The sequence below is a fragment of the Anser cygnoides genome, chromosome Z (assembly GCF_040182565.1).
Source record: "Anser cygnoides isolate HZ-2024a breed goose chromosome Z, Taihu_goose_T2T_genome, whole genome shotgun sequence".
Classification (NCBI taxonomy): Eukaryota; Metazoa; Chordata; class Aves; order Anseriformes; family Anatidae; genus Anser; species Anser cygnoides.
Window position 1 is genome coordinate 2,414,059 of NC_089912.1, and position 25,100 is coordinate 2,439,158.

Here is a 25,100-nt window from a genome sequence, read left to right on the forward strand (position 1 = left end):
GCCTGCGAGCTTCCCATATGCTGGGCTGTGCGGGCGCGCAGGGAAAGGTGTCGGCAGCCAGGGGCAACTCGGGCATTGTTCGGCGTGGTCCTGAGGGCAGCCTGTCCCGACGGGGGGCGGGGGAGGAGGGAAGGCCCCCTCTCCCCTTTCCTTCTCCCCTCACCCCGTCCCGCTCGCTCTGACGACGTAGGGTATGCAACTGATGACGTCACTTCGCATCAGGGCCCGCAGCAGACGTGACCCAGGCAGGAGCTCATCTGCTTCTCATCACTTGGGAAGTTTCTCTCGCTCCCTCCCTCCCTCCTTCCTTCCCCCTCCATTTTTTTTTCTTATTTATTTTTTTATTATTATTTTTTTACTTTTTCCCACGTGAATAAGGGACCGGGCGACGGAGCGGCACCGCACGGCCAGGCCGCGCCCCGCTGCCCCCATCCCATCCCCATCCCATCCCCATCCCCATCCCTATCCCCATCCCCATCCCCATCCCATCCCCGTCCCACCCCGTTCCCGCAGTCCCCGGCCCCCCCTGCCCCGTCCCACGCCTTCTCCTGCCCCCACGCCATTGTTCGCGCCTGCAAGCAAACTTTGGCTGCCAATTCAAAGCCCGGCAGTCCCCTGGCTCCTGCATTGTACTGAGGGTCACTTACTCTTTTCTCGGAGTTGGGCTCTGCTCCTTAATCTCTCGTCTTCTCTGCTGGTCATGAGCTGACGCCTTCTCCCCGTGCACCCGGAGCTGCCTCAGAGGCTCATCCTGATAAACCTGCTGCTAATGACGGCCCAGTGCAGCGGGCACAGGAATAAAAACTCCCTCTCCCTCTCTGCCCTTTTTCTTTCTTTCTTTTTTTTTCTCTCCTTTTTTTTTTTTTTTCCTCCGGGCTGCATTCCCCTCTGACCGCTGCCTTCCTTAATTACGGGAGCTGTATTTCTTCCCTGGCAGTCATTCGTGGGGATTTTTTAGGTGGAAAGGCGTTTCGGCGGTGTTATTTTTGAGCAGGGACCAGTGCCCTATATCCAGCGGCTTTGAGTGAAGTGCAGATTGAGACATATCGGGTTCCCTATAAAAGGATCATTTCTTGTGGGAGGTTGGACACGAAGTTTGGACTCGTGACTTGCATTCCTGAGAGACATGCATATTTTAAAACAACAAAGCAAGCTCGGAAGAAGGCTTAGAGGAGGGGAGAGGGAGGAAAAAAAAAAAAAAACTTGGAAAGAAGTTACTAAGTGACAAACATCTGTCAACATGGACCAATTTGTATGGCTCTCTGGAAGAAAAAGTACCTGACTAGTTTTATTTATCACTTCAGGGAGCCGCAGCTACTTTGCTGGAAGTTTGTGAGGCTCTCCAGCCTCAGAAACGCTGCTCAGAAAGGCAGTTTGGCTCAAATCTGGGAGTTTAAAGCGCTTTCTGGCCTTTGGATCTAAGTCCCAACTCCTTCTTTACTGGCTCTTTGTGCAGAGCAGGTTCAGCTCTTCAAAAGCTACCTGACCCCCCCCAAAAAATAAGCCGGAGGAGGAAAAAAGACAAAAGGAGAGCAAACGCGGAGGCTCGTCTGTCTGTGTAATGAAGTCACCGGCGGACCCGACCCCGCAGCGCAAACAACGGCTGGGGAAAAGCGAAAGAAAACACGAAAATATATATATATAAAAGGGGGGTGTCTTGTTGCGCCCTGCAAATAAGCAGGCGGGGAGGAGGCGATGCTGTGAGCGGGGCCGGGCCCCCAGACTCTCGGGGCGAGGGGTTGAGGGGTGACACACGTGGGGACGAGGGGTGACACGGACACGCGGGGTGCGTGGGTTCGGCGGCGGGGTCGTGGGCAGGGCGCCGGATGCCAGGAGACAAAGGGCGGTGGAGGCCGCTGTCCTCCCTGTCCCCCCTTGTGTCCCCTCTGTCCCCTCGTGTGCCCGCTCTGCCCCCGCCGCCCGCCCCACGGACACACCCGGGGCGCGGGCAAGCGGCCGGGAGCGCTCCCGCGGGCGTGTCAGCGTGGGGCTCGGCCCCTCGTGCGCGTCGCCGACCCCGCGGGGAGCGAGCGCGATCCCCGAGGCCGCGGTGTGTTGGCCGGGCGGTGATTTTAGGGCCGGTCTTCGGCCTTTCAGGCAGCGGACGTCTTCCTCAGCCAACACAATAGGACAGCTCGCAGCTCGCTTCTCCTTCAAGGAGCCTCCCCCCGCCCTTTCTTATCCTTTCTTCCTTCCTTTTTTTTTTTTTTTTTTAACAACTGCGGATATTTTATACCCTGTAGTTTTGGATTTGATCCATTGCTATAAGCTTGACGGAGGCCTGCGCAGACAAGGAGATGTATATACACTATTATACAGCCATCATTGAGATTACCAGCAGTGAGTCTCTTGTCAGCTAGACTGTCCTGCTTTGAAACACTACTCACATTATCCTGATTTTTCAAAATCGGGGGTAAGTGAAGGGAGGGGAGAAACAATTTCCCACTGTCCCTTTTGTTAATTGTTTTCCTTCTTCACAATCACGTTTAAAACCTGATCGGGCCCGTTTTGACGTAGCGGCTTTGTATTTCTGATGGAACCCACGTGGGGTGGGAGAAAAGACGCTGACATCCCTCCTCACACCCTGGCCCTCGGTCCCAATATGCCCCCTCGGCCAACCGGCGCTCACACCCCAAAATGGGTCCAGCGGGGACAACTTGTCCCTCTCCCCCATAAAGAGCCTGGGCAGTTTGGGTGAGACCCTTCCCTTCCCTTCCCTTCCCTTCCCTTCCCTTCCCTTCCCTTCCCTTCCCTTCCCTTCCCTTCCCTTCCCTTCCCTTCCCTTCCCTTCCCTTCCCTTCCCTTCCCTTCCCTTCCCTTCCCTTCCCTTCCCTTCCCTTCCCTTCCCTTCCCTTCCCTTCCCTTCCCTTCCCTTCCCTTCCCTTCCCTTCCCTTCCCTTCCCTTCCCTTCCCTTCCCTTCCCTTCCCTTCCCTTCCCTTCCCTTCCCTTCCCTTCCCTTCCCTTCCCTTCCCTTCCTTCCCTTCCCTTCCCTTCCCTTCCCTTCCCTTCCCTTCCCTTCCCTTCCCTTCCCTTCCCTTCCCTTCCCTTCCCTTCCCTTCCCTTCCCTTCCCTTCCCTTCCCTTCCCTTCCCTTCCCTTCCCTTCCCTTCCCTTCCCTTCCCTTCCCTTCCCTTCCCTTCCCTTCCCTTCCCTTCCCTTCCCTTCCCTTCCCTTCCCTTCCCTTCCCTTCCCTTCCCTTCCCTTCCCTTCCCTTCCCTTCCCTTCCCTTCCCTCCCCTCCCCTCCCCTCCCCTCCCCTCCCCTCCCCTCCCCTCCCCTCCCCTCCCCTCTCCCCTCCCCCTCCCCTCCCCTCCCTCTCCCTCCCCCTCCCCCTCTCCCCTCCCCCTCCCCCTCCCCTCTCCCCCTTCCCCTTCCCCTTCCCCGGTGGCTGCACCTTGCACCCGTGGGAAAATGTCTGGCAGGACAAGCCACAGCCTCAGGAGTACTTAAAAAAATAGGAAAGGGGATGGGGATGGGGATGGGGATGGGGATGGGGATGGGGATGGGGATGGGGATGGGGATGGGGATGGGGATGGGGATGGGGATGGGGATGGGGATGGAGATGGGGATGGGGATGGGGATGGGATTGGGATTGGGGATGGGGATGGGGGCGGGGATGGGGATGGGGATGAGGATGGGGGGGAAGCCTTCTGCCCTCAGGCCTCAGGGGAAAAGGAGAAGAAGGTAGGGAGGAGCAGGAGCTGTAGTGAGGGAGCCAGCTCTCACCATCCTGGTCCTCGCAGTTTTAGGGTTTTCCACCGGTGTTTGCGCCGGACATGGTCAGAGGAGAGCAGGGGTAGGTGCTGAAATATTTAAGGGAGCATTTAAGCCCGGAGCCTTCAATGAGTGACGAAGGGTTGGGGGGGGTGGGGGTTGTGGGGAGAAAGTTGGAAAATGGATTCGCTGACAAGTAAGGATAATAAATGAGAGGCGCTTTCAGATAGATATCTCAGACGTGAAATTGCACCCAGCTGGTTGTGTAAGCAAACAAATAGTTTCATGTTAGGGACTCTTGACTTGTGGCTTGATGAATAGAACACGACAGAGGTAAATGGCTCTTTAACTCATTTAGGAATAAAACTCTTTGGCTTCCTAAGTAAAAGACCTGGTGACGCCATGGATCCTGAGCAAGCACTTTAACAAGAGTTTTATTAGTTTCCACTTGTGCTCTCAAATCTCCCCCCTCCTTCACTTCCTCCCTTCCTAATCTTTTTTTTTTTTTTCTTTTTACCCTTTATTTTTCTTTCTCTGCCCCCTACTACCTTCCCTCCCTTCCTCCCCTCTCTATCCCCTTTCCTCTAAAACTCTTTTTGCCAGGAGGGATCCCCCACGTCACCGGCGCTGGGAAACCTGGCAGGTCTGCAAGGTGTCCGGGCCAGCCTCTCTTGGGCGAGGGGACTGCCTGCGGCCGCCGTGAGTTGTGGCTTTTGACATTTACTTATTTGTAATTCTCGCTGCGCTCCGGCATTGCTGCGGAATAGTCATCCTCAGCCGCTCTGACCCACTGGGGATTAAAAAAGCTGGGGGGGGGGGGGGGGGGGGGGAAGTATAGGAAAAAAAAAAAAATCTCATGTCAATGTCAGTGACAGTGAAGCCAATTATAAAGGGAGCCATTTAAAACAAATATATAGACACGTTTAGTGGAGATCACGCCATTTATGAAATTGGCTCCAGGATGGAAAGGGACTGGGAGAAAAGTGGGCAAGGGTGGTGGAGACCCACTTCTGTCTGTTCCATTGAAGCACGGGGTGGACCAGGGTCTGGGGAAAAACAAGGAAAAAAAAAAGGAAAAAGAGAAAAAAAAGAGAGAGAGAGAGAGGAAGGAAAACCCACCATAAAACAAAACCCAAACCCAGCCAAACAAAAACCGACCCCAAACCCCACCCACCCCAAACCTACTGTTCCGAGACTCGAGAACCAACCCTTTGAATAGTCAAAATGCTCCATGAAACCGGAGGAAGCATGTCAACAGTGTCCGTAATAGCCGTGCACGCACATGAGGGGACATCGCCTGTGAATGGCTGCGCGCCTGGCCGCTGTCGGTGGAGGGGCCGGGGCGAGCCCTGGCCTCCGTCTGTCGGTCCGTCCGCCGTCCGTGTGTCCGTCCCCGCCTCGCCCGCAGCGCCTCGGGGCCGGTTCCCCCGCCGGGCCGCTCAAAATCTGCTTCAAAGGCGGCAGAGTGCTCGGCTTTTGTTGCAAAGAGGACGCCTGACATTCGTATATGGCAGGTAATTTGGAAGGAAAGGAATTTAAAAAAATAAAAAATAAAAAGAGAAAGAAAAGGAAAAATAAAAGCAAAAAGCCGAAGAGCCCTTTCCACCCGCCATCCCACTTTCCTCTCCCCGACTAGGCATAACCATCCAGCCTTCCCTTGCAAGAGGCAAGGTGGAATTTACTTTTTTCCTTCCATCCCTTGTGCTCTTTTGCTGCTGTCTGGAATGACCTCAGGCAGGGCCGCTCGCTGGGGGCGCTTCCAGGCACGACCTTGTGTGCACCCCACACACCTGGGCGGCCCCGCAGACGGCAGAGCCCCCCCTCCCAGCCCCTCTTTTACCCTCCCCAAAACCAAATCTCGTCGCGGAGGGGCTCGGGGGGCAGCGGCGCTGACCCTTTATGGAGCTCAGAGGAGGGCGCGGCGCCCCTTGCTCCGCAGGTGGGGGTGGTGGGAGGCAGCGGGGGGGTCCCGAGTGGGCCGGGGGGGCCGGGCAGGGTCAACCTCGTCCCCCGTCTCCCCGTCGGGCGGCAGCTTTGGGGGCGGAGGAGCTGCCCCAATGTAGCGCCGGGGAGAGCGGAGCCGAGCTCCGGGCATCCCTCCCCGAGCCCCCTTGCCTCCGCCCGGGCTCGGCCCTCCACTTAGAAGTATTTCCAAATATTTATTCGATTGAATATTTAGCGGGGGGCTAATTGGGCGGTGGGAGGAGGCAAGCTAGTTAGCGAGGAGCTAAAAGGTAGGGCCCTTTGTATAGGTCGCGCTCTTCGCCGCGGCAGGGGCCGGAGCGGGGCCGCAGCGCGGGGATGGGGTGGGAGGGGTGGGCTGGGACCCTCACCCCGGCCCCTATTTGCCCCCCTTTTTCCTCACCCCACCTCCCTCTGCCAGCGCAGGGGCCGAGGAGCGCGGCGGGCAGCCCTGCGCGTCAACAAGGGAGGAGAAATGTAGCTGGATGTGGTTTCAAAGCAGTATATTGTAGCTTACGAACAAGTCAGCAGAAACTTGCGAAGGGACCCCGGACCCGCTCCACATTCACGTTGCCTTTTTTTTTTTTTTTTTTTTTTTTTTTCCAGCAACACAGCGCTCGGTGACGCGATCATACAATATTTTCAGCCGCCATATGAATGCCCGAGAGGCTGGAATGTGGCAAAAGAAAACATCCACCAACACAACGCAGAGTGGGGTATTTAACACTTCAGAACACAATACCGTCTTATAAGCAAAGTTTAATAAGGGATTGAAACACTTCTTTCTAGGCACATACATGGAAATAAGTGCATCTCGTACACCTCCTCTACACCTGCAAGTTTCTTGGCAATCGGTGGGTTATTATTATTCATAAATATGAAAATTAATTGAAAAATACGTTTCTGACCTACGAAAAAGTTTATCTGTTTTTATCAGTGGGATAACACTGTAATGAATATATTTACATCTCATTGGAAGAAACTGAGACCTGTCTTTCTCTTCCGATATCCCCATTTGTTTGTGTTTTGTGTGTGATTTGTATATATATATATATATATAATTATTATTATTATTATTATTAGTTTTTGCGTGTGCGCGTTTTTTTTTTTGCGTGTGCGTGCGTGTGTTCGTGTTCCAGTTGGTTTGCTCTGCCTTTCGGTGCTGCCTCGGCCGGGTCCCCGGCCGGCCACCCCACCAAAAACCTCTCCGGATGCGTCCCCAGCGCCTCCCAGGGCGGGATGTCCCTGTCCCCGGGGGCTGCCGGAGCCCCCTGCCCACGGAGGGCGGATGGGGCGAGGGACGAGGCTGTCGCCCATGCGGGAGAGGACGGGAGGGAGCCCCCCGTGTCCGGTTTCCACCCAGGTTTGAACCCACCCGCGCGCCCCCACGCAGCACCTGCGAATCCAGGCCGCCTCTCGGCGCCGAGACGGGCTCTGCTCCCACAGAGCCTCTGCCCGCAATGTTGATTATCCAGCTATAAGTGCCTACTGTATAGAGCTGCTCTCGCCTCGGATCTGCTGCGCCTAGAATATTAAAAACCCCAAGCGGGTTGGATTGAAGGATCTTGTTAATGCAAAAAGAAAAAAAAAAAAAAAAAAAAAGGAGAGAGAGAGGGGAGAGGGGAGAGGGGAGAGAGGGGAGAGAGAGAGAGAGAGAAGGAGAGGATGGAGGACAGCAAATTAAAAGGAAAGCATTGCCCACGACTCCACAAACTGAAAACCAACCTCATCCGGGTTTGTTTGGAGGGCACGGGAGATGTCTGCGGGGGGCGGGGGGGAGGTGGGGGGTGTTATTTTTAAAGATCCGGCTTTATTAATACGTTAAGAAAGAGCTCCCTTGGTAGTATGTGTTCTTACAGCTCCGTCTCAGATCCTATAAAACATTAATGCACTGAAAGCTGTTACAGAGATCTGCACCACCAGCTAGAAGCATTGTGAAGCCTTTACCTTCAAAGGAGCTCCATTACAGAAATGATTGTTAATTTTCAGAAAAAGAAAAAGAAAAAAAAAGAAAAAGAAAAAGAAAAGAAAAAGAAAAAGAAAAGAAAAAGAAAAAGAAAAGAAAAAGAAAAAGAAAAAGAAAAAGAAAAAGAAAAAGAAAAAGAAAAGAAAGAAAAAGAAAAAGAAAAAGAAAAAGAAAAAGAAAAAGAAAAAGAAAAAGAAAAAGAAAAAGAAAAAGAAAAAGAAAAAAAGAAAAAGACGAAATGAAGTGGGGCTTTGGGCACAGACCTGGGACCCAGCCTGGCATGGGGTGCTCCCACTCATGTTCCTGTGTGGAGGAGCACACGCGTGACATGCATGAGCATGGACAGCAGCAGCTCACCACCCAAGGGGCCAAAATCCAGTTGGGTTTTGGTACGACTGGGCTGGGAGCACCCTCAGCACACAGCAACTGGAGAGAAGCAAAAGAGCGAGGGCGATGTTTCAGCCAAGAGCAAGCGCAGCGCACGCACACTGGAGCACACTCATGGGTCTATGAGGCCTTGGGGTAGAACAGAAGAAGAGGAAAAAAAAAAAAAAAAGAAAGAATAAAAGCAACAGAAAGAGCCAGATAGACACCACCATGCCTGGGGCAGAGGGTAACAGGGGTTATGGCTAGGGTATGCCTGGCCCCGCACACCTCTGCATGGTGTCGGTGGCGTAGGGCGACTTCAATCCATGCCCATGGTTTCTGGAGGGAGGCAGCAAGGTGTGAACTTGGCAGGAACTCCAGCTGGTGGGAGAAGGCCTCCGAGCGTGGGCAGGCCAGCGTGGTACAGGGCGTAGGTAGTGAGCCCACCTTCCCGTCCCAGCATGGGGAGCCCACCTGCGGCACCGCACCAAGGCCCACGGAACCTAGGCCTCAGCGGCACAGCGAAGCCTGTTTGGGGGCATCACGTGGTCTGCACAGCTTGGCTGGCCCCTCACAAGTTTGTGTTTTATTTTATTTTTTTAAAGTTCTCCTTTTAACACCAGTAAAGGAGTTAAAAAGTCCAGGGAGGTTAAATTTTTTTTGTTGTTGTTTTCATTTTTTTTTTTTTTGGTGAACTGTTGGCATGTTTCAAGCAACAAGACTCATGGGTTGTGGGGTGATAAGTTGATTTTTTTTTGCTAAATTCTTTTATTTTTGTTTAAATTCTCACTTCAATTTTAATTCTTGAAGAACAGCTTCGACAACATATATCGCACTCATTATAAGAAGCAAAGGGTTATATCAAAAATTATTAGTATAGAATCACAGGAAACCTGGTTTGGAACCAGAAAAAAATACAAAACAGATATAGATACATAGACACAGGACAATTTTTTTCTTTTATAATTATTTGGAAAATGTTATTTTCCCCTAATTCTTGTTTCTTTTGTTTTTCCTTTATGCGCATACGATGTTTTAAGTTTTACAAAAAATGAAAATAAAGACTAATATTTTACAAAATGAATAACAATGCTCATGGTAAGTGTTTGCGCGTGGAATTTTGTTTGTTTGTTTGCTTGTTTGTTTGTTTTTCATTCTACACAAGGTTCAGTTCAGTTTCAACGCATTTTGTTTTGTTTGTTACTGTACAGCATATATCAACAACAGTCCACAATAAATCCTGGAAGATCCAGTATCCCCTTCAGGTTTGATTAATATCCCCTCAATACTCATATTTTTTTGTATTTTTTATTTTTTTTTGCTTTTTTGTCTTTTATTATTATCATCATCTTTTTTTTTTTTCCTCCTCTCCAAAAGGAAAAAAAAATAAAAAAATAAAGAAAAACCGACCAAACCAAAAACCAACCAAAGCACCACAACTTCTACGGACGCCAAGGTCCGTCCTTCTCCCAACCGCGGCCACACCTCTGATCCCACTCGGGCCTTTTCTTTTGTTTTAGTGTCCGCCTCCCGGGGCCCCCCCCGCACCCCGATTGCCCCTCGGTGCGAGCGCTCCCGCCTCCGCCGCCGCGCAGCGTCTCTGCCGGGGGTGCGGGGCCGGGCTCTAGGAGCACTGGATGGACATGTAAGGCCAGTTGAAGCTGCTCCCCGACAGTAGCATATCCCTGATGAGGGTCTCGATGGGGGTTTTACCTACCAAGCGGACGAAGAAGAGCTGCTCGATGACGGAGGAGGAGACGGTGCGCAGCGAGGGCAGCCGCAGCAGCAGCTTGCCGAAGCGGCTGGGCTGGTTGGGGTACTGGCTCCGCACGTACTCCTCCAGCGCGCACTGCGACTTCTCCCGCAGGCTCTCGATGTGCGCCGCATCTGACAGCCCGCAGGCGTCTGCCGGCCGCACCGCGCCCGCGGAAGGGCGGCGGAGGGGGGGGGGGGGGGAGGAAGGAGAGGAGGAGGAGGAGGAGGAGGAGGAGGAGGTGGAGGAGGAGGAGGAGGGGGAGGAAGGGGGAAGCGGTTAGTGGCGGCGAAGCGGACCGGGAAGCTGCGCGCCGGCGCCCCCTCCTCCTCCATGGAGAGGGGGGCACCCCCCAACATACCCCCCCCCCCCAGTTCCCATCCCCCTCCTATAAATAACGCGGATTATCAATAACCTGTCCGCCGGGGGTCGCCCCCGCTCACCCCCATCCCCCCGGTGCGTATTTCCGCGGGGATGCGCTGACGGCCGTGCCACCCCCCCAAAAGATAATAAAAAAAACCGCCGCGACCTCGCCCCCTCCCCTTCCCATCATCATCATCATCATTCCCCCCCTCCTCCCCTCCCCCCTCCCCCCGTGAGCATCACCGCGCTCCTGGGAACCGGGAGCGGCCGCCGGTAAATAACAGCGGTGAGAAAGGGGGCTGCCGGGAAAGGAAACGGTAATAATAATAATAAAAATAATAAAAAAATAATAAGGGAAAGAGAGAGAGAGAAAGAGAGAGAGACAGCGACTGCGGAGCGCGCAGGCACAGAACGAGTTTGCTGACATGGCTGCGCATCGCAGGGAGATTGGGGATGGGGTCTGGGGGGATGCCGGGGGGTCCCTGCCTGCCCGCTGCGCACCAGGGCGCGGAGAAGCGGCTCCGCACCGCGTCCCGGCGGCTCTGCGCCCGGCAGCGCCCGCACACAAAAAGCCGGGGCCGGCGGTGTCCAGAACCGCGCCCCGCGCACTGCGCAGGATGCGGCCGGGCGGGGAGGTGCGCGGCCGGGGCCTCCGCGGGTGGGCAGGGAGAGGGGCAGAGGTGCACCATCGGCGTGTTACACGTGCAGCCCTGTGCTCGCACGCGTAGTTGTGCAAGGAATGATGGCTGGGGGTCTTGGGCTGGGAACTGAGGTCAGGGAAGAGTGGCGTGATAACCTCCGTGGCTCACATATCTACATTGTTCCGCAGATTAATAATAGATATTATTAAAAAAAATTAACAACAACAACAACAACAACACATCAGGATTAGAGGGAGGCAGTCAGCTGGCACTGCGGTTTTACACAGATCGAAGGCAGACTTTGCTAATGTATAGATCCGTATATGGATTAATGCATGCTAATGGCCCCCCAGAAGGACATTATAAAATTGTGAATGTAGAATTATGACCCTGGAAGGACACAACAAATTATTCAAAAAAAAAAAAAATCTGTAGCAACTGGATTTTTGAAGTTTATGTCTTCTCATATCAAGAACTGGCTTTACAAAGATTTCTGAACACCTTCATCTACAATACTGTGGCCTCGAGCAAAAATACAAATAAAACAAGCCATAATTCAAGAACTTCTGAAGAGGGGAACCTTTGACCTGAACTGCGGACTTGGCATCCCTCAGATATACAATTATCTGAGCCAGACTGCTCTGCTAATCCATACTGTACCTTTAATGCAATGATATTTTGCAACATCTAAAGCTCCAGGTTGCAACATGTATATATATCAAACGCTCGGGCCTGTTCTTGTTTGCAATATATATCAAAACCACAGGCCTGTTCATATGTTGATTGCCACAAATCACACTCCATATTTACATATATCTTGCTATTTTACATGCATTATCTACCCATTATGCATTAGGATCCTATTCAACTTCCAAACAATGCAATATGAAAGGGTCTTACTGACACCCTAGCAGGGCTTTTTCTTTATGCCCCATATGTCATACTCCTTAAGGTCAGTAAAATATTTATCAGATATTTATGGTAAGTGCACCTATACTGCAGGTCACCGGACGCTGTAGATGGGGTAGTTGATGGCTAGAAGGGCGGCAGGCAGGAGAAGGAGAAAAATACGCCTTGGGATTTGCATTATGCCGCCAAGCGCGTATGATTTTTCTCGTGCCGATAATATCTATTGAATTTTAATTATTTTTAATAGTCTGGCATATGTGTCTATTTGGATTTTATTTTATCCTTAAAGGTGGTGGTGGGAAGGCTTAATTCTCCCTCTAGAACAGGATTAAAAATAATAATAATTAAGGGATGCACAGCTCGATTAGATTATTGAGTCCAGAGAAGCGCAATCCATGGAAGAAATAATGCAATACATATTTACCGAAGGTGAATTATTATCCCATCTCAGAAAGTGGGCTAATGTGAAAATTCTGTGTGCCTCACTTTTTCATATGGCAGTGTGTCAATATGGGAAAGCTCTATATTTCTTCCCGCAGTCTATGGAAAAGAAATTATGTAAATAAATAACCATTACTGTTCAGCACACTCCAGCCTTCCTCTTTGTAGTAGTGGGAATGTATTTCATGTTACGCCTTCAGAAGAGTTTAGTGTTCAGAAAATATAGATGTAATCAGCTGGCATCTAACTAGAAATCAAAGTTCTTATTGCGCTGCAAATAGATTTATTGGATTTATGTTATTTAGCTTGGTCCCTTCCTGGAAACGTTTATTTATGACGAAGAAAAGGTAGATGCAGGAATTAATAACTCCAAAGGAAAAAAAAAAAAAGAGAGAGAGAGATAAGAAGAAGAAGGCAGAAAGAGAGAGAGGGAGAGAGAGTCAAGAAAAGGAGCAGGTTTTGGGTCACGACCCAGTCGTTGGATGGTGTCCAGAATTTTACGGATTAAATATACTATCCGGAGCCCAAATGTAAAAACCACAACAGGAGAAACCCATGCCAGCTTTAAATACTAAGTCCTTAGCAAAGGACTTAGGACAATATGCCTAAAAATGTCTTTTCCATCAGTCAAAGTTTGTTTAAAAGTTGGATGACTTTGAGAAAGGCTTCCCATGAATTCCCCTCTGGCTAAGCAATCAAAACAAGTTTAGTGAAAAGTGGAAATGTGCGGATGGGGGTAAGGGGTAGATTACTCCTGACAGCTGTATTTCCATTTTCTGAGATGCCCCATGCGATCCTGCTCCAAAATAATATTATTGTTCCCTTTCTAAACCTCATTCACGCCCCATTCCATTGTTGGAACAGGCTTCCCCCTCGTAAACATTTAATTATTACATTTGTTTTTAATATATGTAAATGAGGGGCTCATCTAAAGCCTCTAACTGCCTTTCCAGCCAAGGTCGATCATCTGAGGAAGGTAAAGGAAAGGGGTGAGAGGGGAACAGAAGGAGAGGGGGAGAGAGAAAAATATGAAAATGCCCACTTTCCCCCCCAAAAAAATGTCCTCATTTGGGCAATCACCTTCCCAGGGCCTTTGGCGGCAGGAAGCACCGAGGCACGGGCCAGAGCCTCCCTGATGGGGAATAATTTCTCAAAGTTGGGTCGGGGGTGGGGTGGGGGAAGGGGGGGGAACCACAGAAGGGTTCTCTTCAATCGACCCTGCTATTGATGAACACCCTGAAATGAATGGGGATGGAGAGTACGTAAGTCTGCAGGCAGGTTCCAGAGTTAAATCAGCCTGATAAATGCTGCCAGGTCTCTTTGTCACTTTTGAAAAACATGTTTCCATCAGGAAGACTTATTAAGATAAAATGCATTAAAATGTCGAGCTGGCTATTCAGTAAATCTTCCATTTGTTTTAAGATCTGCACTTTATCCTCTGCAAAGAAATATTCCCTCCAACGCCGAGAGACTGCATTTGCACTGGAAGTAAAGGGGGCAGTCACAGTACATGTGTCCGACCACCCTGCATACAAATTAGATACTCCTGTCTAAATAAATTATCTGATGTTCAAATCGATATTAATACTACATTTGCTACATTACAATATTGTGCAAATTTAGGAGTCATTTTAATACAATGTAAATACTATTTTTCATGCATGAAAGGCAACAAATATTGATGGATTATAAAATGCTTACTGTTAAACAAGGCCTTTGAACGATTTGCCATCTTTGTTCAGGAATGCTTTAAATTTTGCTTCGGCCTAGTTTTAAGTCAGATTTATTGGGAATATTTAGTTATCAGTAAGTGAGAAGACCAGGGTGAAAAAAAAAAAAAAGGATAAAAATAATACAACAGGCAGCAAAATGGAAAATAATAATAATAATAAGGCTCGAACCAAACAACAACAAACCGGACAGAAAAGAGACAGAGGAAGGGGAGAGGGGAAAAAAAGAAGGGAAAAAAAAATGAAAGAAAAGAAAAACAAACAAGTAGAAAAAGTGGCAATTAGCCCCATCGTGGCGATAATTAGAATAATAATTAAAAAATGACGTTGCGAGGCCTCTTATCTCGCCTCGCTTCCACTGCCTATATTTCCACCGCATCGTTCGTCTTTGATGTTTATAAATTTCTCTCTCGCAGGTTACAATAATAGAAGATGTATGATATTCTTATAGGCTACAACCAGAGCACTTCAAAGGCGATGTTAATGCACTTTCCTGCCGGTTAATTTGAACCATCTATCATCAGAAAAAATTGTTAACACGCACGCACGCACGCTCCCGCCGCCTCCGCTCGGCCCGGTGCACGCCCGCGTGTGTTTGGGACGTTTGGGCTCTGCCGGGGGGTTGCGAGGGGGCGAGGCGGGGTCCCGGGGCCGTGTCCCCGCGCTCCCCGCCGCGACCCCCGCGTGCATCGCCTCCGTCCCGCCGCCCCCCGCCCCAAATCTCGGCGCGCCCCAAACCTCTTGTCCCGGCGCTCACCTGAGGTGAAGAGGACGATGGCTTTGAGGCAGCTGTACTCGGCCGAGTCGACGTGCAGCGCCTTGAGCTTCTCCACCTGCTCCTGGAAGATGCGGATGTGGTCCATGAAGGCGACGACGCGGTCGGCGGACATTGGGGAGGCGTGGAGGCCGGCGGCGGCCAGCAGCGGGGCCACGTGTAGGGGCATGGAGCACTGCGCCGCGTTCAGCACGAAGAGCTCGCTCCAGGTGAGCCGCAGCAGGGCCACCTGGTCTGTGATCTGCAGGTCGGGGAAGAACGGGATGTTGCGGGCCCACTCGACGGCGCTGAAGAGCAGGCGGGCGGCCAGCTCGCAGATGTTCTCGATGCCCATGATGTTGTTGGGCTGCATGCACTGGCTGCCGTAGCGGGAGGTGGGGTAGGGCTCGGCCCGCAGCAGCAGGGAGATGTATCCCGAGAGATAGCAGTGCCCGTTCAGGGGGTCCCCGTTGGTCAGGGCGTACTGGCCGGGGTTGGGCTGGGTGGGCGGCATTCTTCCTCGCTGAACCGCTGACAAAAACAAGGAGAGAAGGAGAGGAAATGTGCATCCAGGAGGCTCGCGGGCATCGCCCCGGCGGCGCTGCCAGACAGCCGGAGACAATGCCGGGCTTCTCCCCCCCGGCACACGCATGGGCACACACAGCCAGAGGCATGCGGAGCCGGGCAGCTGCGGCCGACCTGCATCGCCCCCCAGCCAGGCACGGCACGGCACGGCACGGCCCCGGCCGCGACCCCAGCCCCGGCTCAGGCACCCCCAGCGCAGCAGCGGCAGCCAAGCGCCCCCCGCCCCCCAATACAGCAGACAGGCTTCACGAAAATAAACACAGATTAAAACAGAAAGAAAAGAGAAAAAAAAAAAAAAAAGAAGCAAGGCAAACAAGACAAATCCGCCACCCCCCCATCCCTCCCCAACCCCCCACCGCCGCTGTGTCCCCCTCCCCTCTCGCAACAAAAGGCAGCCCCACACGTAAAAATAAAATCAAAGGAATCCTCCGGGTGGTAAGAAAGTGGGGTTAAAAATCACAGCCAGCTGTTAAAAATATAGCCAAGCTCTGTTGCGGATCCCAGCCGATTGCCCTGGTAGCACTGAGATTTACAAGTGAACTGCTGTGTTGCTTTTTTTTTTTTTTAAATAAAAATCATAAAAATAAACGCGTCCATATTCTTCAAAAATACCATATCGTTACCCTTAAAACTGGAACAGGTCGCAGCCCCCCAGATCCCCACTGCTAACTTTATTACACAGAACAAGCTTTCCATAGAGGACCCCCCTCCCCCGCCCAGCAAAGTTCTCCCTGCTAAAAGGAAGAGAAAGATTAAATATTATCAAGGGAAGGGGGAAATAAAACAAAAAGGTCCGAACTTACAATAGCCAAACATTCGTGGAAAAAAAAGGGGACGGTGTAATTAATATCTTTGATGCGCTGTTGCCACTGCAAAAGCCTGCAGTCAGCGTTGCACAGTGAATGCACAAGCTTGCAACTGCAAAAACACTGGATTCATTAACCATCTCCACACAGAGCGTAAGCATGCCTCGAGTCCCGAAAGCTGACCAAAGTTTTTTTTTTTTTTTTTTTTTAAGTGTGTGTGTGTTTTACTTCATCAGTGCCAGCGTTTTCTGCCGCATGCCATGTAAACAAAGGTAACTTAAGGAGAAGATACGGCTACTCAGGCTTATTTCTGCTCACACTCACACACACGCTCACGCTCACACGAGCACGCACACGCTCACACACACACACACACACGGGCTCGCACGCAGATAATTCATCTTTCTGGCGTGGCACATTTCGCCAACTTTCTCTTTTATTCCCATTTAGCAGAGCCATGTCCGTTCCCCACCGAGCCCTGCAAGTCTCCCGGGCCGGACCTTTCTGCTCCTGCCCTCCAGCCCACCTCTGCCTCTTGGATCTGCTTTTAAACTTGGCAGTTATTTATCAGTTAACTGCGAACACAAATCTATGCGTTTTTTCACCCCCTTCTTCCATTTTTTTTTTTTTTTCCCTCTCCCAGACGCCTACCAACAGCCCCTGAAGCTACCAATGAAGTCGTCATATTTGCGAGCTCTTTCATATCTGGAGCACCTTCGTTCCTTTTCTCGTGGCATACAAAATAACAATTTCAAAACCAATTAAGGCAGTAGTAATCCCCAGTCCACAAAACCGACTTGTTTCGCTGGTGTGACTCTCAGGCATCTTTAACGATAGTCACAGGGTAAACTTTCACTGTAAACCGAGAAGCACATTTCGAGGAGAAAGAAGGGCAGGAAATCTTCCTACACGAGGAACGAGCCTAAAAGCGAGGAAAACCACAGCAACTCATGGAAGGGAGAGGGGGGGAAACAAACAAACAAACAAATAAATAAAAGAGCACTTGGAAATGGTGAGGAGCCCACTGCCAGATGCAGGCTAGGAATTCTGCTAAAATGAGAAGGATCGGTAAATAGGTTATAAATCGCAATTTGTATGCAGGCTTTAAGGAGAGGGTGGAGTTTGACGAAGAAATAAAATGAGCAGCGTGCTAAAAAAATGACAGAAGTACGGAAACCCGGTTCACTCACAAACTTTCCTTTGAACGCATGGAGTGAAAACAAGGCCAGATCTCGCACAGAACCACCGGGAAGCGCAGGGAAGCGGAGATACAGTAGCACATTTCCCCCTCCTCGTCCCCCCACCCGCCCCCTTTTACTCTTTTCTTTCCTACTTACACGTCTTTCATCTTTCTTTCAGGAAAAAAAAAAAAAAAGAGAGCCTGGGAATGGATCTACCGAGAAGTGTTGTGGGTTTAAAAAGAAATGATGGGGCGGGAGGTGGGGGGGAAAGGAAGCTGAATGGAAGCACATCTTGTACAGAGAGAGAGATGTATCTCCCCCCACCCCCCCGGTCTCATGCCAACAATAGACAAAACCACATCCACACACACGCACGCAGACACGCGGAGAGGCAGACACGCGCGCGGAGACAGCGGCTAAACGATAAATATTTAGCGAGCGATCATAATAATAAATTCTCGGCACAATGAGCGGGGAAGGGAAGAGCGTGGCGGTGCCGGGGAAGGGGGTGGGGAAGAGCAGGAGGAGGGCAGGAGGCACAAACCAAAAAGCAAAAGAAAACACCACCATCCACCATCCACAATAACAACAAAACCTGGTGCAAAGCTGCCAGATGGAGTGCAGGCAGAGGGAGAGATTGACATGTGCATGTAAATATAGAGAGACCTAGATCGCCACGGAGAGCTGCAAATATATCCGTACACACACACAGACACACTCTGAGCGCGTGTGTATGCACGTCTCTGTGTGCACGCGTGTGCGCGGATGGGTGCGCACGCCACACGCTCACTCACACTCGCACACACTCGCACGACAGCCACGGGGGGAGAGGGAGCGGTAGTATAGTAGGGAAGAAATATTCACCTTCCCGCCTCATGCCCACTTTGAGGCACTTCTTGAGGCGGCAGTACTGGCACTGGTTGCGGTGGTGCTGGTCGATGGGACAGTTCCTGTTGGCACGGCATGTGTAAGTTAAGTTCCTGCGGACGCTCCTCTTGAAGAAACTTTTGCAGCCCTCGCAGGTGAACTGGCCGTAGTGCTTGCCGCTGGACTTGTCCCCGCACACCACGCACTCGATGTGCTGCTGGCTCTGCCCCGAGCCCTGCTGGCCCGGGCCCTTGTCCCCGGCCGTGCCCGGCGTGGAGGGGGGTCCCGGCTGGCTGGGGGTCTGCGGGGTGTGCGGGGCGGCCGAGCCCCTTGCTGCTGGGGGGGCTGCTCCCGAGCCGGCTGCGCTGCGGGGTTGGGGCCGCTCGGGGTGCCCCCGGCCACGTCTTCCTGCGGATCTCGCCAGCTGCTAACTACCATTGCCATATCTCGGGCCCAAAAAAGTGCTGGGGAGCGGCGCGGCTCGCTGCGGGCTGCCGGGGAGAGAGGCGGGGGGCGGGGGGGGGGGCGGGCGGCCGGGGGCCGGGGGGCGAGCGGGGAGCGAGGGGACCGTGCCTGCCGCCTGCCTCCGCCTCGGCTGCCGCTGCCCTGCTGCCGCCGCCGCTGCTGCCGCCGGCTGGAGCCGCTCCTGCCGTTTTCTTTATTTTATTTATTTTCCGCCGCCAGACCCCCTCCTCTCGCTCCTCGAGCCCTCGCTAATTTTTTTTTTTTTTTTAAGGAAAAAGAAAAAGGGAGGGGGAGGGGGGCGTCGGAGGATTTTTTTTCCTCTCTCCCTCTTTTCTCTTTTTCCCCCTCCTCTCCTTTTTTTTCTTTTTTTTTTTTTTTTCACTGTGCTGCCCCCCCCCTCTCAAAATGCCCCCGTCTCTCTGCTTCCCCCTCTCTCTCTCCCTCGCCTCTTCTCCTCTCCCTCCCCCCCCCCCCCCCCCCCTCCGCCACTTCAAGTTGCAAAATCAGAAACGGCAAACAAGGCTGTCGGGAGAGGCATTCAGGAGAGTAACACGCCGGACACGCACACGCAGGGCAGACACGCGCGCACACGCGCCCGGCACACGGCTCCCCACTCGCGCACACGCACACACGCACGGGCACAGGCACACGCGGTCCGGGCGCTACGAGCGCGGAGGATGTGCAGGCATAGAGGAAGCCGGAGCGCCGCCGAGGAGGAGGAGGAGGAGGTGGAGGAGGAGGAGGAGGAAGAGGAGGAGGAGGAGGAGGAGGAGGAGGAGGAGGAGGAGGAGGAGGAGGAGGAGGAGGAGGAGGAGGAGGAGGAGGAGGAGGAGGAGGAGGAGGAGGAGGAGAAGGAAGAGGAGGAGGTCGCCGCTCGCCGCTCGCCGCCGCCGGGGCCCGCGGAGGCTGCTCCCACCGCCGCTGCCGCTGCCGGTGCGGGCTCTCGGGGCGCCGCCGGGCTGGGGAGGAGGGAGGTTGAAGCGGAGGAAGGATCCGGCCTCCGGCGATCAGGGCATGGAGGTGTCCGGGGGCCAGGTCCAGGGCAGGGCGCCGTCAGCCATTCAGGGCGGCGGAGCCGGGGAGCGCGGCGGAGGCGGGCGGGGAGCTGAGGCAGTTTGATCCCGTGTCGGCGGCGGAGGAGGAGGAGGTGGAGGTTGCCGGTCGCTGCTCTTTCTCTCGAGCTCGCTCTGTCTCGCTTTCTGTGTCTCTGGAGCTCGCTTGCTTCTTCTTCTTTTAAAAAAAAAATACAAAAAAAAAAAAAAAAATCGGATGTGACTAAATTCGCAGAGGAGACGAATTCACGGCGAAGTGTAAAAATAGAGAATGGGAATAATAATGACACACGCAGGAAAAAGAGAGATCCAAAGTAGGTCGAATAAATAAATCCTCTTCTTTTCCTCTTTCTTGCCCCTTCCTTCTTCTTCTTCTTCTCCTGTGAGAACACACGATGCTGGTTGCAGGGAAGGAAAAAAAAAAAAAAAAAAAAGATCGTGAAATCGCCCCCAAAAATGTTCCTTTTTTTTTTGTTTGTTTGTTTGTTTGCCTAAAAAAAGTATTTCGGGTAAAAACTCATCAGCCAGAAGCAGAGCCCTCCCCCAAAATAAAAAAAAAAAATAGGCAAGAACGGTCAAAATAATAACGGTATTAAGATGTGAACGCGTTCTCTCTCTGTCTCTCCGAGCCCCCCCCCCCGTCTCTCTCTCTCTGCTTTTTCCCCTTTTTTCTTTCTTTTCCGATTTTTTTTTTTTTTTTAGTTTCACCTCTCTCTTCTTCTCTTCTCCTGCAGGAATGAAGCGAAAGACACAAGGAGGAAGGGTGGAAAAAAGAAGAAAAGGAAGGAGAAGAGGGAGATGAAGGGGAAAAAAAAAAAAACAACTAATAGAATATGCAAGAAAGGGGAGAGAGAGAGAGAGAGAGAGAGGGGGAGGGAGAGAGAGAGGGAGCGAGCGAGAGAGAGAGAGAGAGAGAGAGACCCAAAAAATGAATGCGTTTAAACGGGAAGCCTAGCAGAGCAATGTTTCCGAAAGAGGGATCTGCGCGAATGTCTGTATATAGTGAACTTTGACACTACTATTGAAACTGACACGTTTCTATGGAGATCGCTGCCTTATATGGAGCTCATGTCAAGGAGCCAAGAGAAGGGCTGCTGGCAACTGATAATCAAAGGCGACTGACTGGTCAGAGCCCTGAATTGGGGGAGAGAAAATGGGAGGCTAAGGTTAGCCAAGCCTCCTTCACTCTATTGGTTACCCCCCCGGTCTTTTTTTTTTTTTTTTTTTTTTTTTTTAATTCTCTGCTACCTACTGACTGGGATGGGGAAGGGAGGGGAGGAGAGAGGGGGAGTGAGGGAGGGAGAAGGAGGGAGGGAGGGAGGGAGGGAGAGAGAGAGAGGGGGATTCTTCTGACAAGCACAATTTACATTGAGATCGCCCTGCGCTGCTATTTACTTTGAGACCTGATTAGTATGGGTCGTCTACGGTCTCCCTCTCCCTCTCTCTCTCTCATACACACACCCCAGCACACACATCAAAAGAAGAGGATGCATTGCGATAGGCGGAAAGGGGAATTAAAAGGGAACGATTTGGGCACCCCGTGAAAAGTTTTTTTTTTTTTTTTTTTTTTTTTTTCTCCACGTTTTAAAATGGGATTTCAGTATCTGTTTCCAATTGAAAAAAAAAAAAAAAAGCCATACGAGGGATTTTGATGATGGAAAGGAAAGCACGCCTTGTGCAAGAAGCAGTGCATGTACCCGCGTGTGTACACTTGCACACGCACGTTCACGCACTTATTTACATCTGTGCGCGCTCCGACCCCACTTCGGGCTATTTTCGCGGCCGGCCCTTCCCGCCCAGCCCCTACCGCGCTCCCCTCCTTTTTTGGGGGGGGGGGGGGGGGAGTGGGGATCGGGGTGCTAAATCTGTGCCCCTCTCTCCTCGCGCCGTTTTTCGGGGGTGGGGGGCGGCAGGGGTGATGCGGGGGAGGGAAGCTGCCCGGCCCCCCCCCCCCCCATGCACCCACCCTCCCCACTGTCCCGCCGCCCCCCCCCTGCACCCCCCGCTCCCCAAGTAACTTCTGTCCGTGCCGCCCGCGCGGAGCAAACCTCGGTGCCGGCGCCCGCGGCGCTGCGCGGCTGGGCGCGGAGGGGCCGGCGCTGTTTGGCGGAGGCTGGGGGGGGGGCTCGGAGGAGGGCGGTGGGAATAGAGGGGAGGGGGATACGGGGGCGGGGGGGGGATTCTTGGGGCGGCCGCGCTCCGCGCCCCGCAGCGCCCGGCGCGGCTTGGCTCGGCTCGGCCCGGCCCGGCCCGGCCCCGGCGGCGGCGGCGGCGCGGAGCAGGAATCGCTGGCGCCGGCTGCCATCTAGCGGACAGGAGACCACCGGGGGCCCGCCGGGCACAGCCCCCGCCCCGCTCCGAGCCCCCCGCTCCCCGCCGGGTCCCCCGACCTTCCCTCGGGAGGGTTGTGCGACCCCCATCTCTGCCCCCCGCTTCCCGCCGCCCCGCTCCCCTCGCTTTCTTCTCCTTGTTTTTTTTTTTTTCCATAAATTGGGGAGATAATAGGGAAAATAATAATACATATTTTTTAAATATATAGCGGCTGCGCCGAGGAGAGGGAGAAACCCCTTCTTTCTCAGCGTTCACCCTCCACGAGGCTCCTTCCTCGCAAGCCTTCCTTCCCCGAAACCTCCCCCTACTGCGAGAGGTCTGAAATTCGCTCTGGGTCGAAAGACTGTGTCTGACAAAGAAGAAACAAAGTGTAAAAAAAAAAAAAAAAAAAAAAAAAAAAAAAGGAAAAAGAGAGAAAGAAAAGGCTACCCTCCTCTTAGCTCCCATAAAAGTTTACAATCAGATTGTAAGCCCAGGGAAAAGCCTACAGGGGGAAGAGGGATGAAATATATGACAGAACTTTTATTGCTACTATTATTATTATTATTATTATTTTATTTGTGAGAGATGTTGCTTTCATTAAAAAAATAATTAAAAAAACACATACACTCAACTTTGATGTATCGTGATCACTTTTTTTTTTTTTTTTTCCCCCTGTCAGCTCTGAAATCCGAGGCTGGGAGCCGGCTGGAGAGGACAGTCCTTCATCATTTCTGAGATCAGAATAAACGCTTGATTTTGTCCCGAAATAATGAAGAGATTTTCAATGAGTCCCTTGGCCAAGCCGTCTCTATTGTATATTGCATTGATAAAAAGGATGTTATTGACTATGCAACAGTAGGCTCCTTTCCTCTCTCTCCCTCTTTCTAAATAAACTCTCGGTCCTGTCTCTTGGTCATTGAAAAGGTGAAACGAATAAGATTAAATCAGACAAAAAAAGCAAGCTCGGTATGTATATCATCCAGATTTTACTCCCCAGACTGTGAAGAGACAGGGAGTAAAAGAGGCAGAGCAAGGCACGGAGAGAGAGGGAGAGAGAGAGAGAGAGACAGAGACAGAGACACAGACACAGGCAGAGGGAGAAAGCCTGAGCGGAGCTGGACGGACCCCGCCGCCGGAGCCCGGCTCCTCCCGCACCGCCGGCCACGCTCCCGGCCCGGCCACCCCCAGGCAAGTCTCGCTTCTCCTCCTCGGGCTTTTGGGGGGTGGCGGGGGCGCAGCGCCTGGCGGGGACACCCTGCCTCCGCCCCGGGACGCCCCCGGCCCGGCCTCAGCCCCGCGTCCCACTCCGGGGGCGCCCACACCGCTGCTTTGACCATGAGCCCAGACCTCCACCCCCCCCCCCCAAACGCCCGACCCCCCCCGTGTGTGGGTATTTGCACACACACACCCGGCCCCCTCTGACGCGTGTGTTTCTCCGGGCGGCCCCACGCGGGTAGCGGGGGCACGGGCGGCGGGCGGGCGGCCACCCCTCGCAGCCCCCGAGCACAAGTTGCGAGCATCCCAGCGCGCTCTCTTTTTCACCTGCTCTGTTTGTTATGCGATCACCTAATGAAAAGATCGATGGCAGCCTGTTTATCTGCGTGATAGTGTCAACAGATTAAAGGGGCAGCAATCAGATGTCTCCTAGACGAGACGAGCAGGAGCGGGCGGGGAGGGACAGCTCAAACCCACCCGAGTCGCGCTGCTGCGGGAAGGGGGAGCGCGGCGGGGAGGTGAGGGATCCCCTCGCCTCGCCGCGGACCGTTCGCTGCCTTGCCCAGGGAAAAGGCGACTGCAGCATCGCACCAGCCAGCCGGTGCTGGGAGGGCCGGGGTTCGTGGGGGTCGTGGGGAGAAGTCCCCCCAGCGGCGTCCCGTCCCCCTGCCCACGGCAGTGTCCCGGGTGCGAGCGAAGCGCAGCCGGCGGGAGGCATCTCCTCTCCTCTCCTCTCTCCTCTCCTCTCCTCTCCTCTCCTCTCCTCTCCTCTCCTCTCCTCTCCTCTCCTCTCCTCTCCTCTCCTCTCCTCTCCTCTCCTCTCCTCTCCTCTCCTCTCCTCTCCTCTCCTCTCCTCTCCTCTCCTCTCCTCTCCTCTCCTCTCCTCTCCTCTCCTCTCCTCTCCTCTCCTCTCCTCTCCTCTCCTCTCCTCTCCTCTCCTCTCCTCTCCTCTCCTCTCCTCTCCTCTCCTCTCCTCTCCTCTCCTCTCCTCTCCTCTCCTCTCCTCTCCTCTCCTCTCCTCTCCTCTCCTCTCCTCTCCTCTCCTCTCCTCTCCTCTCCTCTCCCCGGCGAATTGCAGGGGCGCGCAGAAACGGCCAGAGCTTGCGTGTAATTGGAAAATGAGCTGTGATCGCTCTCTAACCTCAGAGGGTCCGGGATGGGCAGAGGAGAGCGCGCCGAGCATCTCTGAGGAGCTCAGCCCTCATTTCCCCTCCGTCGCCCCACACTCCGCTTTCTTCAGGCTAGGGGATCTGAGCTTTGAAAGGACTTAGGGTTCGATGTGTGTATTTATTCTTGTCTTTCTTTTTTTCCCCCTTTCCTTTCCTTTCTGTGTCTCTCTCTTTCCCCCTGGTGTAACCCAACCCGTGGCCGCGCCAGCCCCTCTCTCTCGTCCCCTCGTCCCCTGCGGGAAGGAAAAGTTCATTCTGGAGACGAGCGGTGACAACTTCTAAGCGCTATTTCTGGCGGGGGGGCAGGCGTGGGGGGCGTAATGTGAAAGCCAGCTGCAGGTAGGGCTGTTCTCTGAGCGGCACGGCAGAGCGCGGCGGGCGAGCGGGGAGCTGAGATTTGCTCCCCGGCTTTTCCAAAAAAACAAATGTTAAACGCCGGCCTCACCTGCCGAGCCCTGCGAGCAGTGTATAAAAAAATGTATAAAAACACCCGCACACACACCACAGACGCGGACTCACATGTATGTGCATGCATATGTGCGCATGCAGGGAGCGGAGGAGATGGGGGACAATAAATATATAGGCTGCTGTCACAGGACCCGGCGAGAGGGTCTGACGTGTAAAAATTTCCCTCTCTGTCTCCCCAACTTTCAGCATTTTCACGTCCCCTGCTCCGCCAGGGGACAGGGTGGGATGTGACAGGGACAAGAGAGGCGCTGGGGGCTCCTCTCTCCCCGCTCCCGGCCGGGCCGCGGCCACCGTGGGAAGAGACGGAGCCCCCCAAACTGGGACGGGGACCCTGACACGGCTCGGCATGGCTCGGCACAGCTCGGCTGCCCCCGCAGCATC

The 25,100-nt window shown here is 53.1% G+C and overlaps 2 protein-coding genes across 2 annotated transcripts; both read right to left on the reverse strand.

Moving 5' to 3' along the window:
• Positions 1-8,736: 8,736 nt before the first annotated feature.
• NR2F1 (nuclear receptor subfamily 2 group F member 1) lies at positions 8,737-18,844 on the reverse strand. Its single transcript, XM_066987740.1, is given in 4 exon segments — positions 8,737-9,912; positions 14,602-15,129; positions 18,035-18,364; positions 18,367-18,844. Coding segments are annotated over 4 exon segments (1,254 nt in total). The 5' UTR covers positions 18,482-18,844; the 3' UTR covers positions 8,737-9,631.
• Positions 18,845-18,968: 124 nt separating this feature from the next.
• LOC136789000 (uncharacterized) lies at positions 18,969-21,974 on the reverse strand. Its single transcript, XM_066988232.1, has 3 exons — positions 21,603-21,974; positions 19,847-19,952; positions 18,969-19,732 (listed from the first exon to the last, which is right to left on the reverse strand). Exons 1-3 carry the CDS (start codon positions 21,972-21,974, stop codon positions 19,041-19,043), a joined length of 1,170 nt encoding a protein of 389 aa, XP_066844333.1. The 3' UTR covers positions 18,969-19,040.
• Between the last annotated feature and the right edge of the window lie 3,126 nt (positions 21,975-25,100).

Excerpts from the sequence above, each read along its gene's own strand:
- LOC136789000 (XM_066988232.1), bottom strand. The coding sequence starts at position 21,974 with ATGGGGGTCGCACAACCCTCCCGAGGGAAGGTCGGGGGACCCGGCGGG. Across the intron at positions 19,953-21,602 it reads CCGCGGGCGCCGGCACCGAG|CATCGTGTGTTCTCACAGGA; the intron begins GTTTGCTCCGCG and ends CCCTGCAACCAG. Across the intron at positions 19,733-19,846 it reads TGGATCTCTCTTTTTCCTGC|AAGAAGAAGCAAGCGAGCTC; the intron begins GTGTGTCATTAT and ends TTTTTTTAAAAG.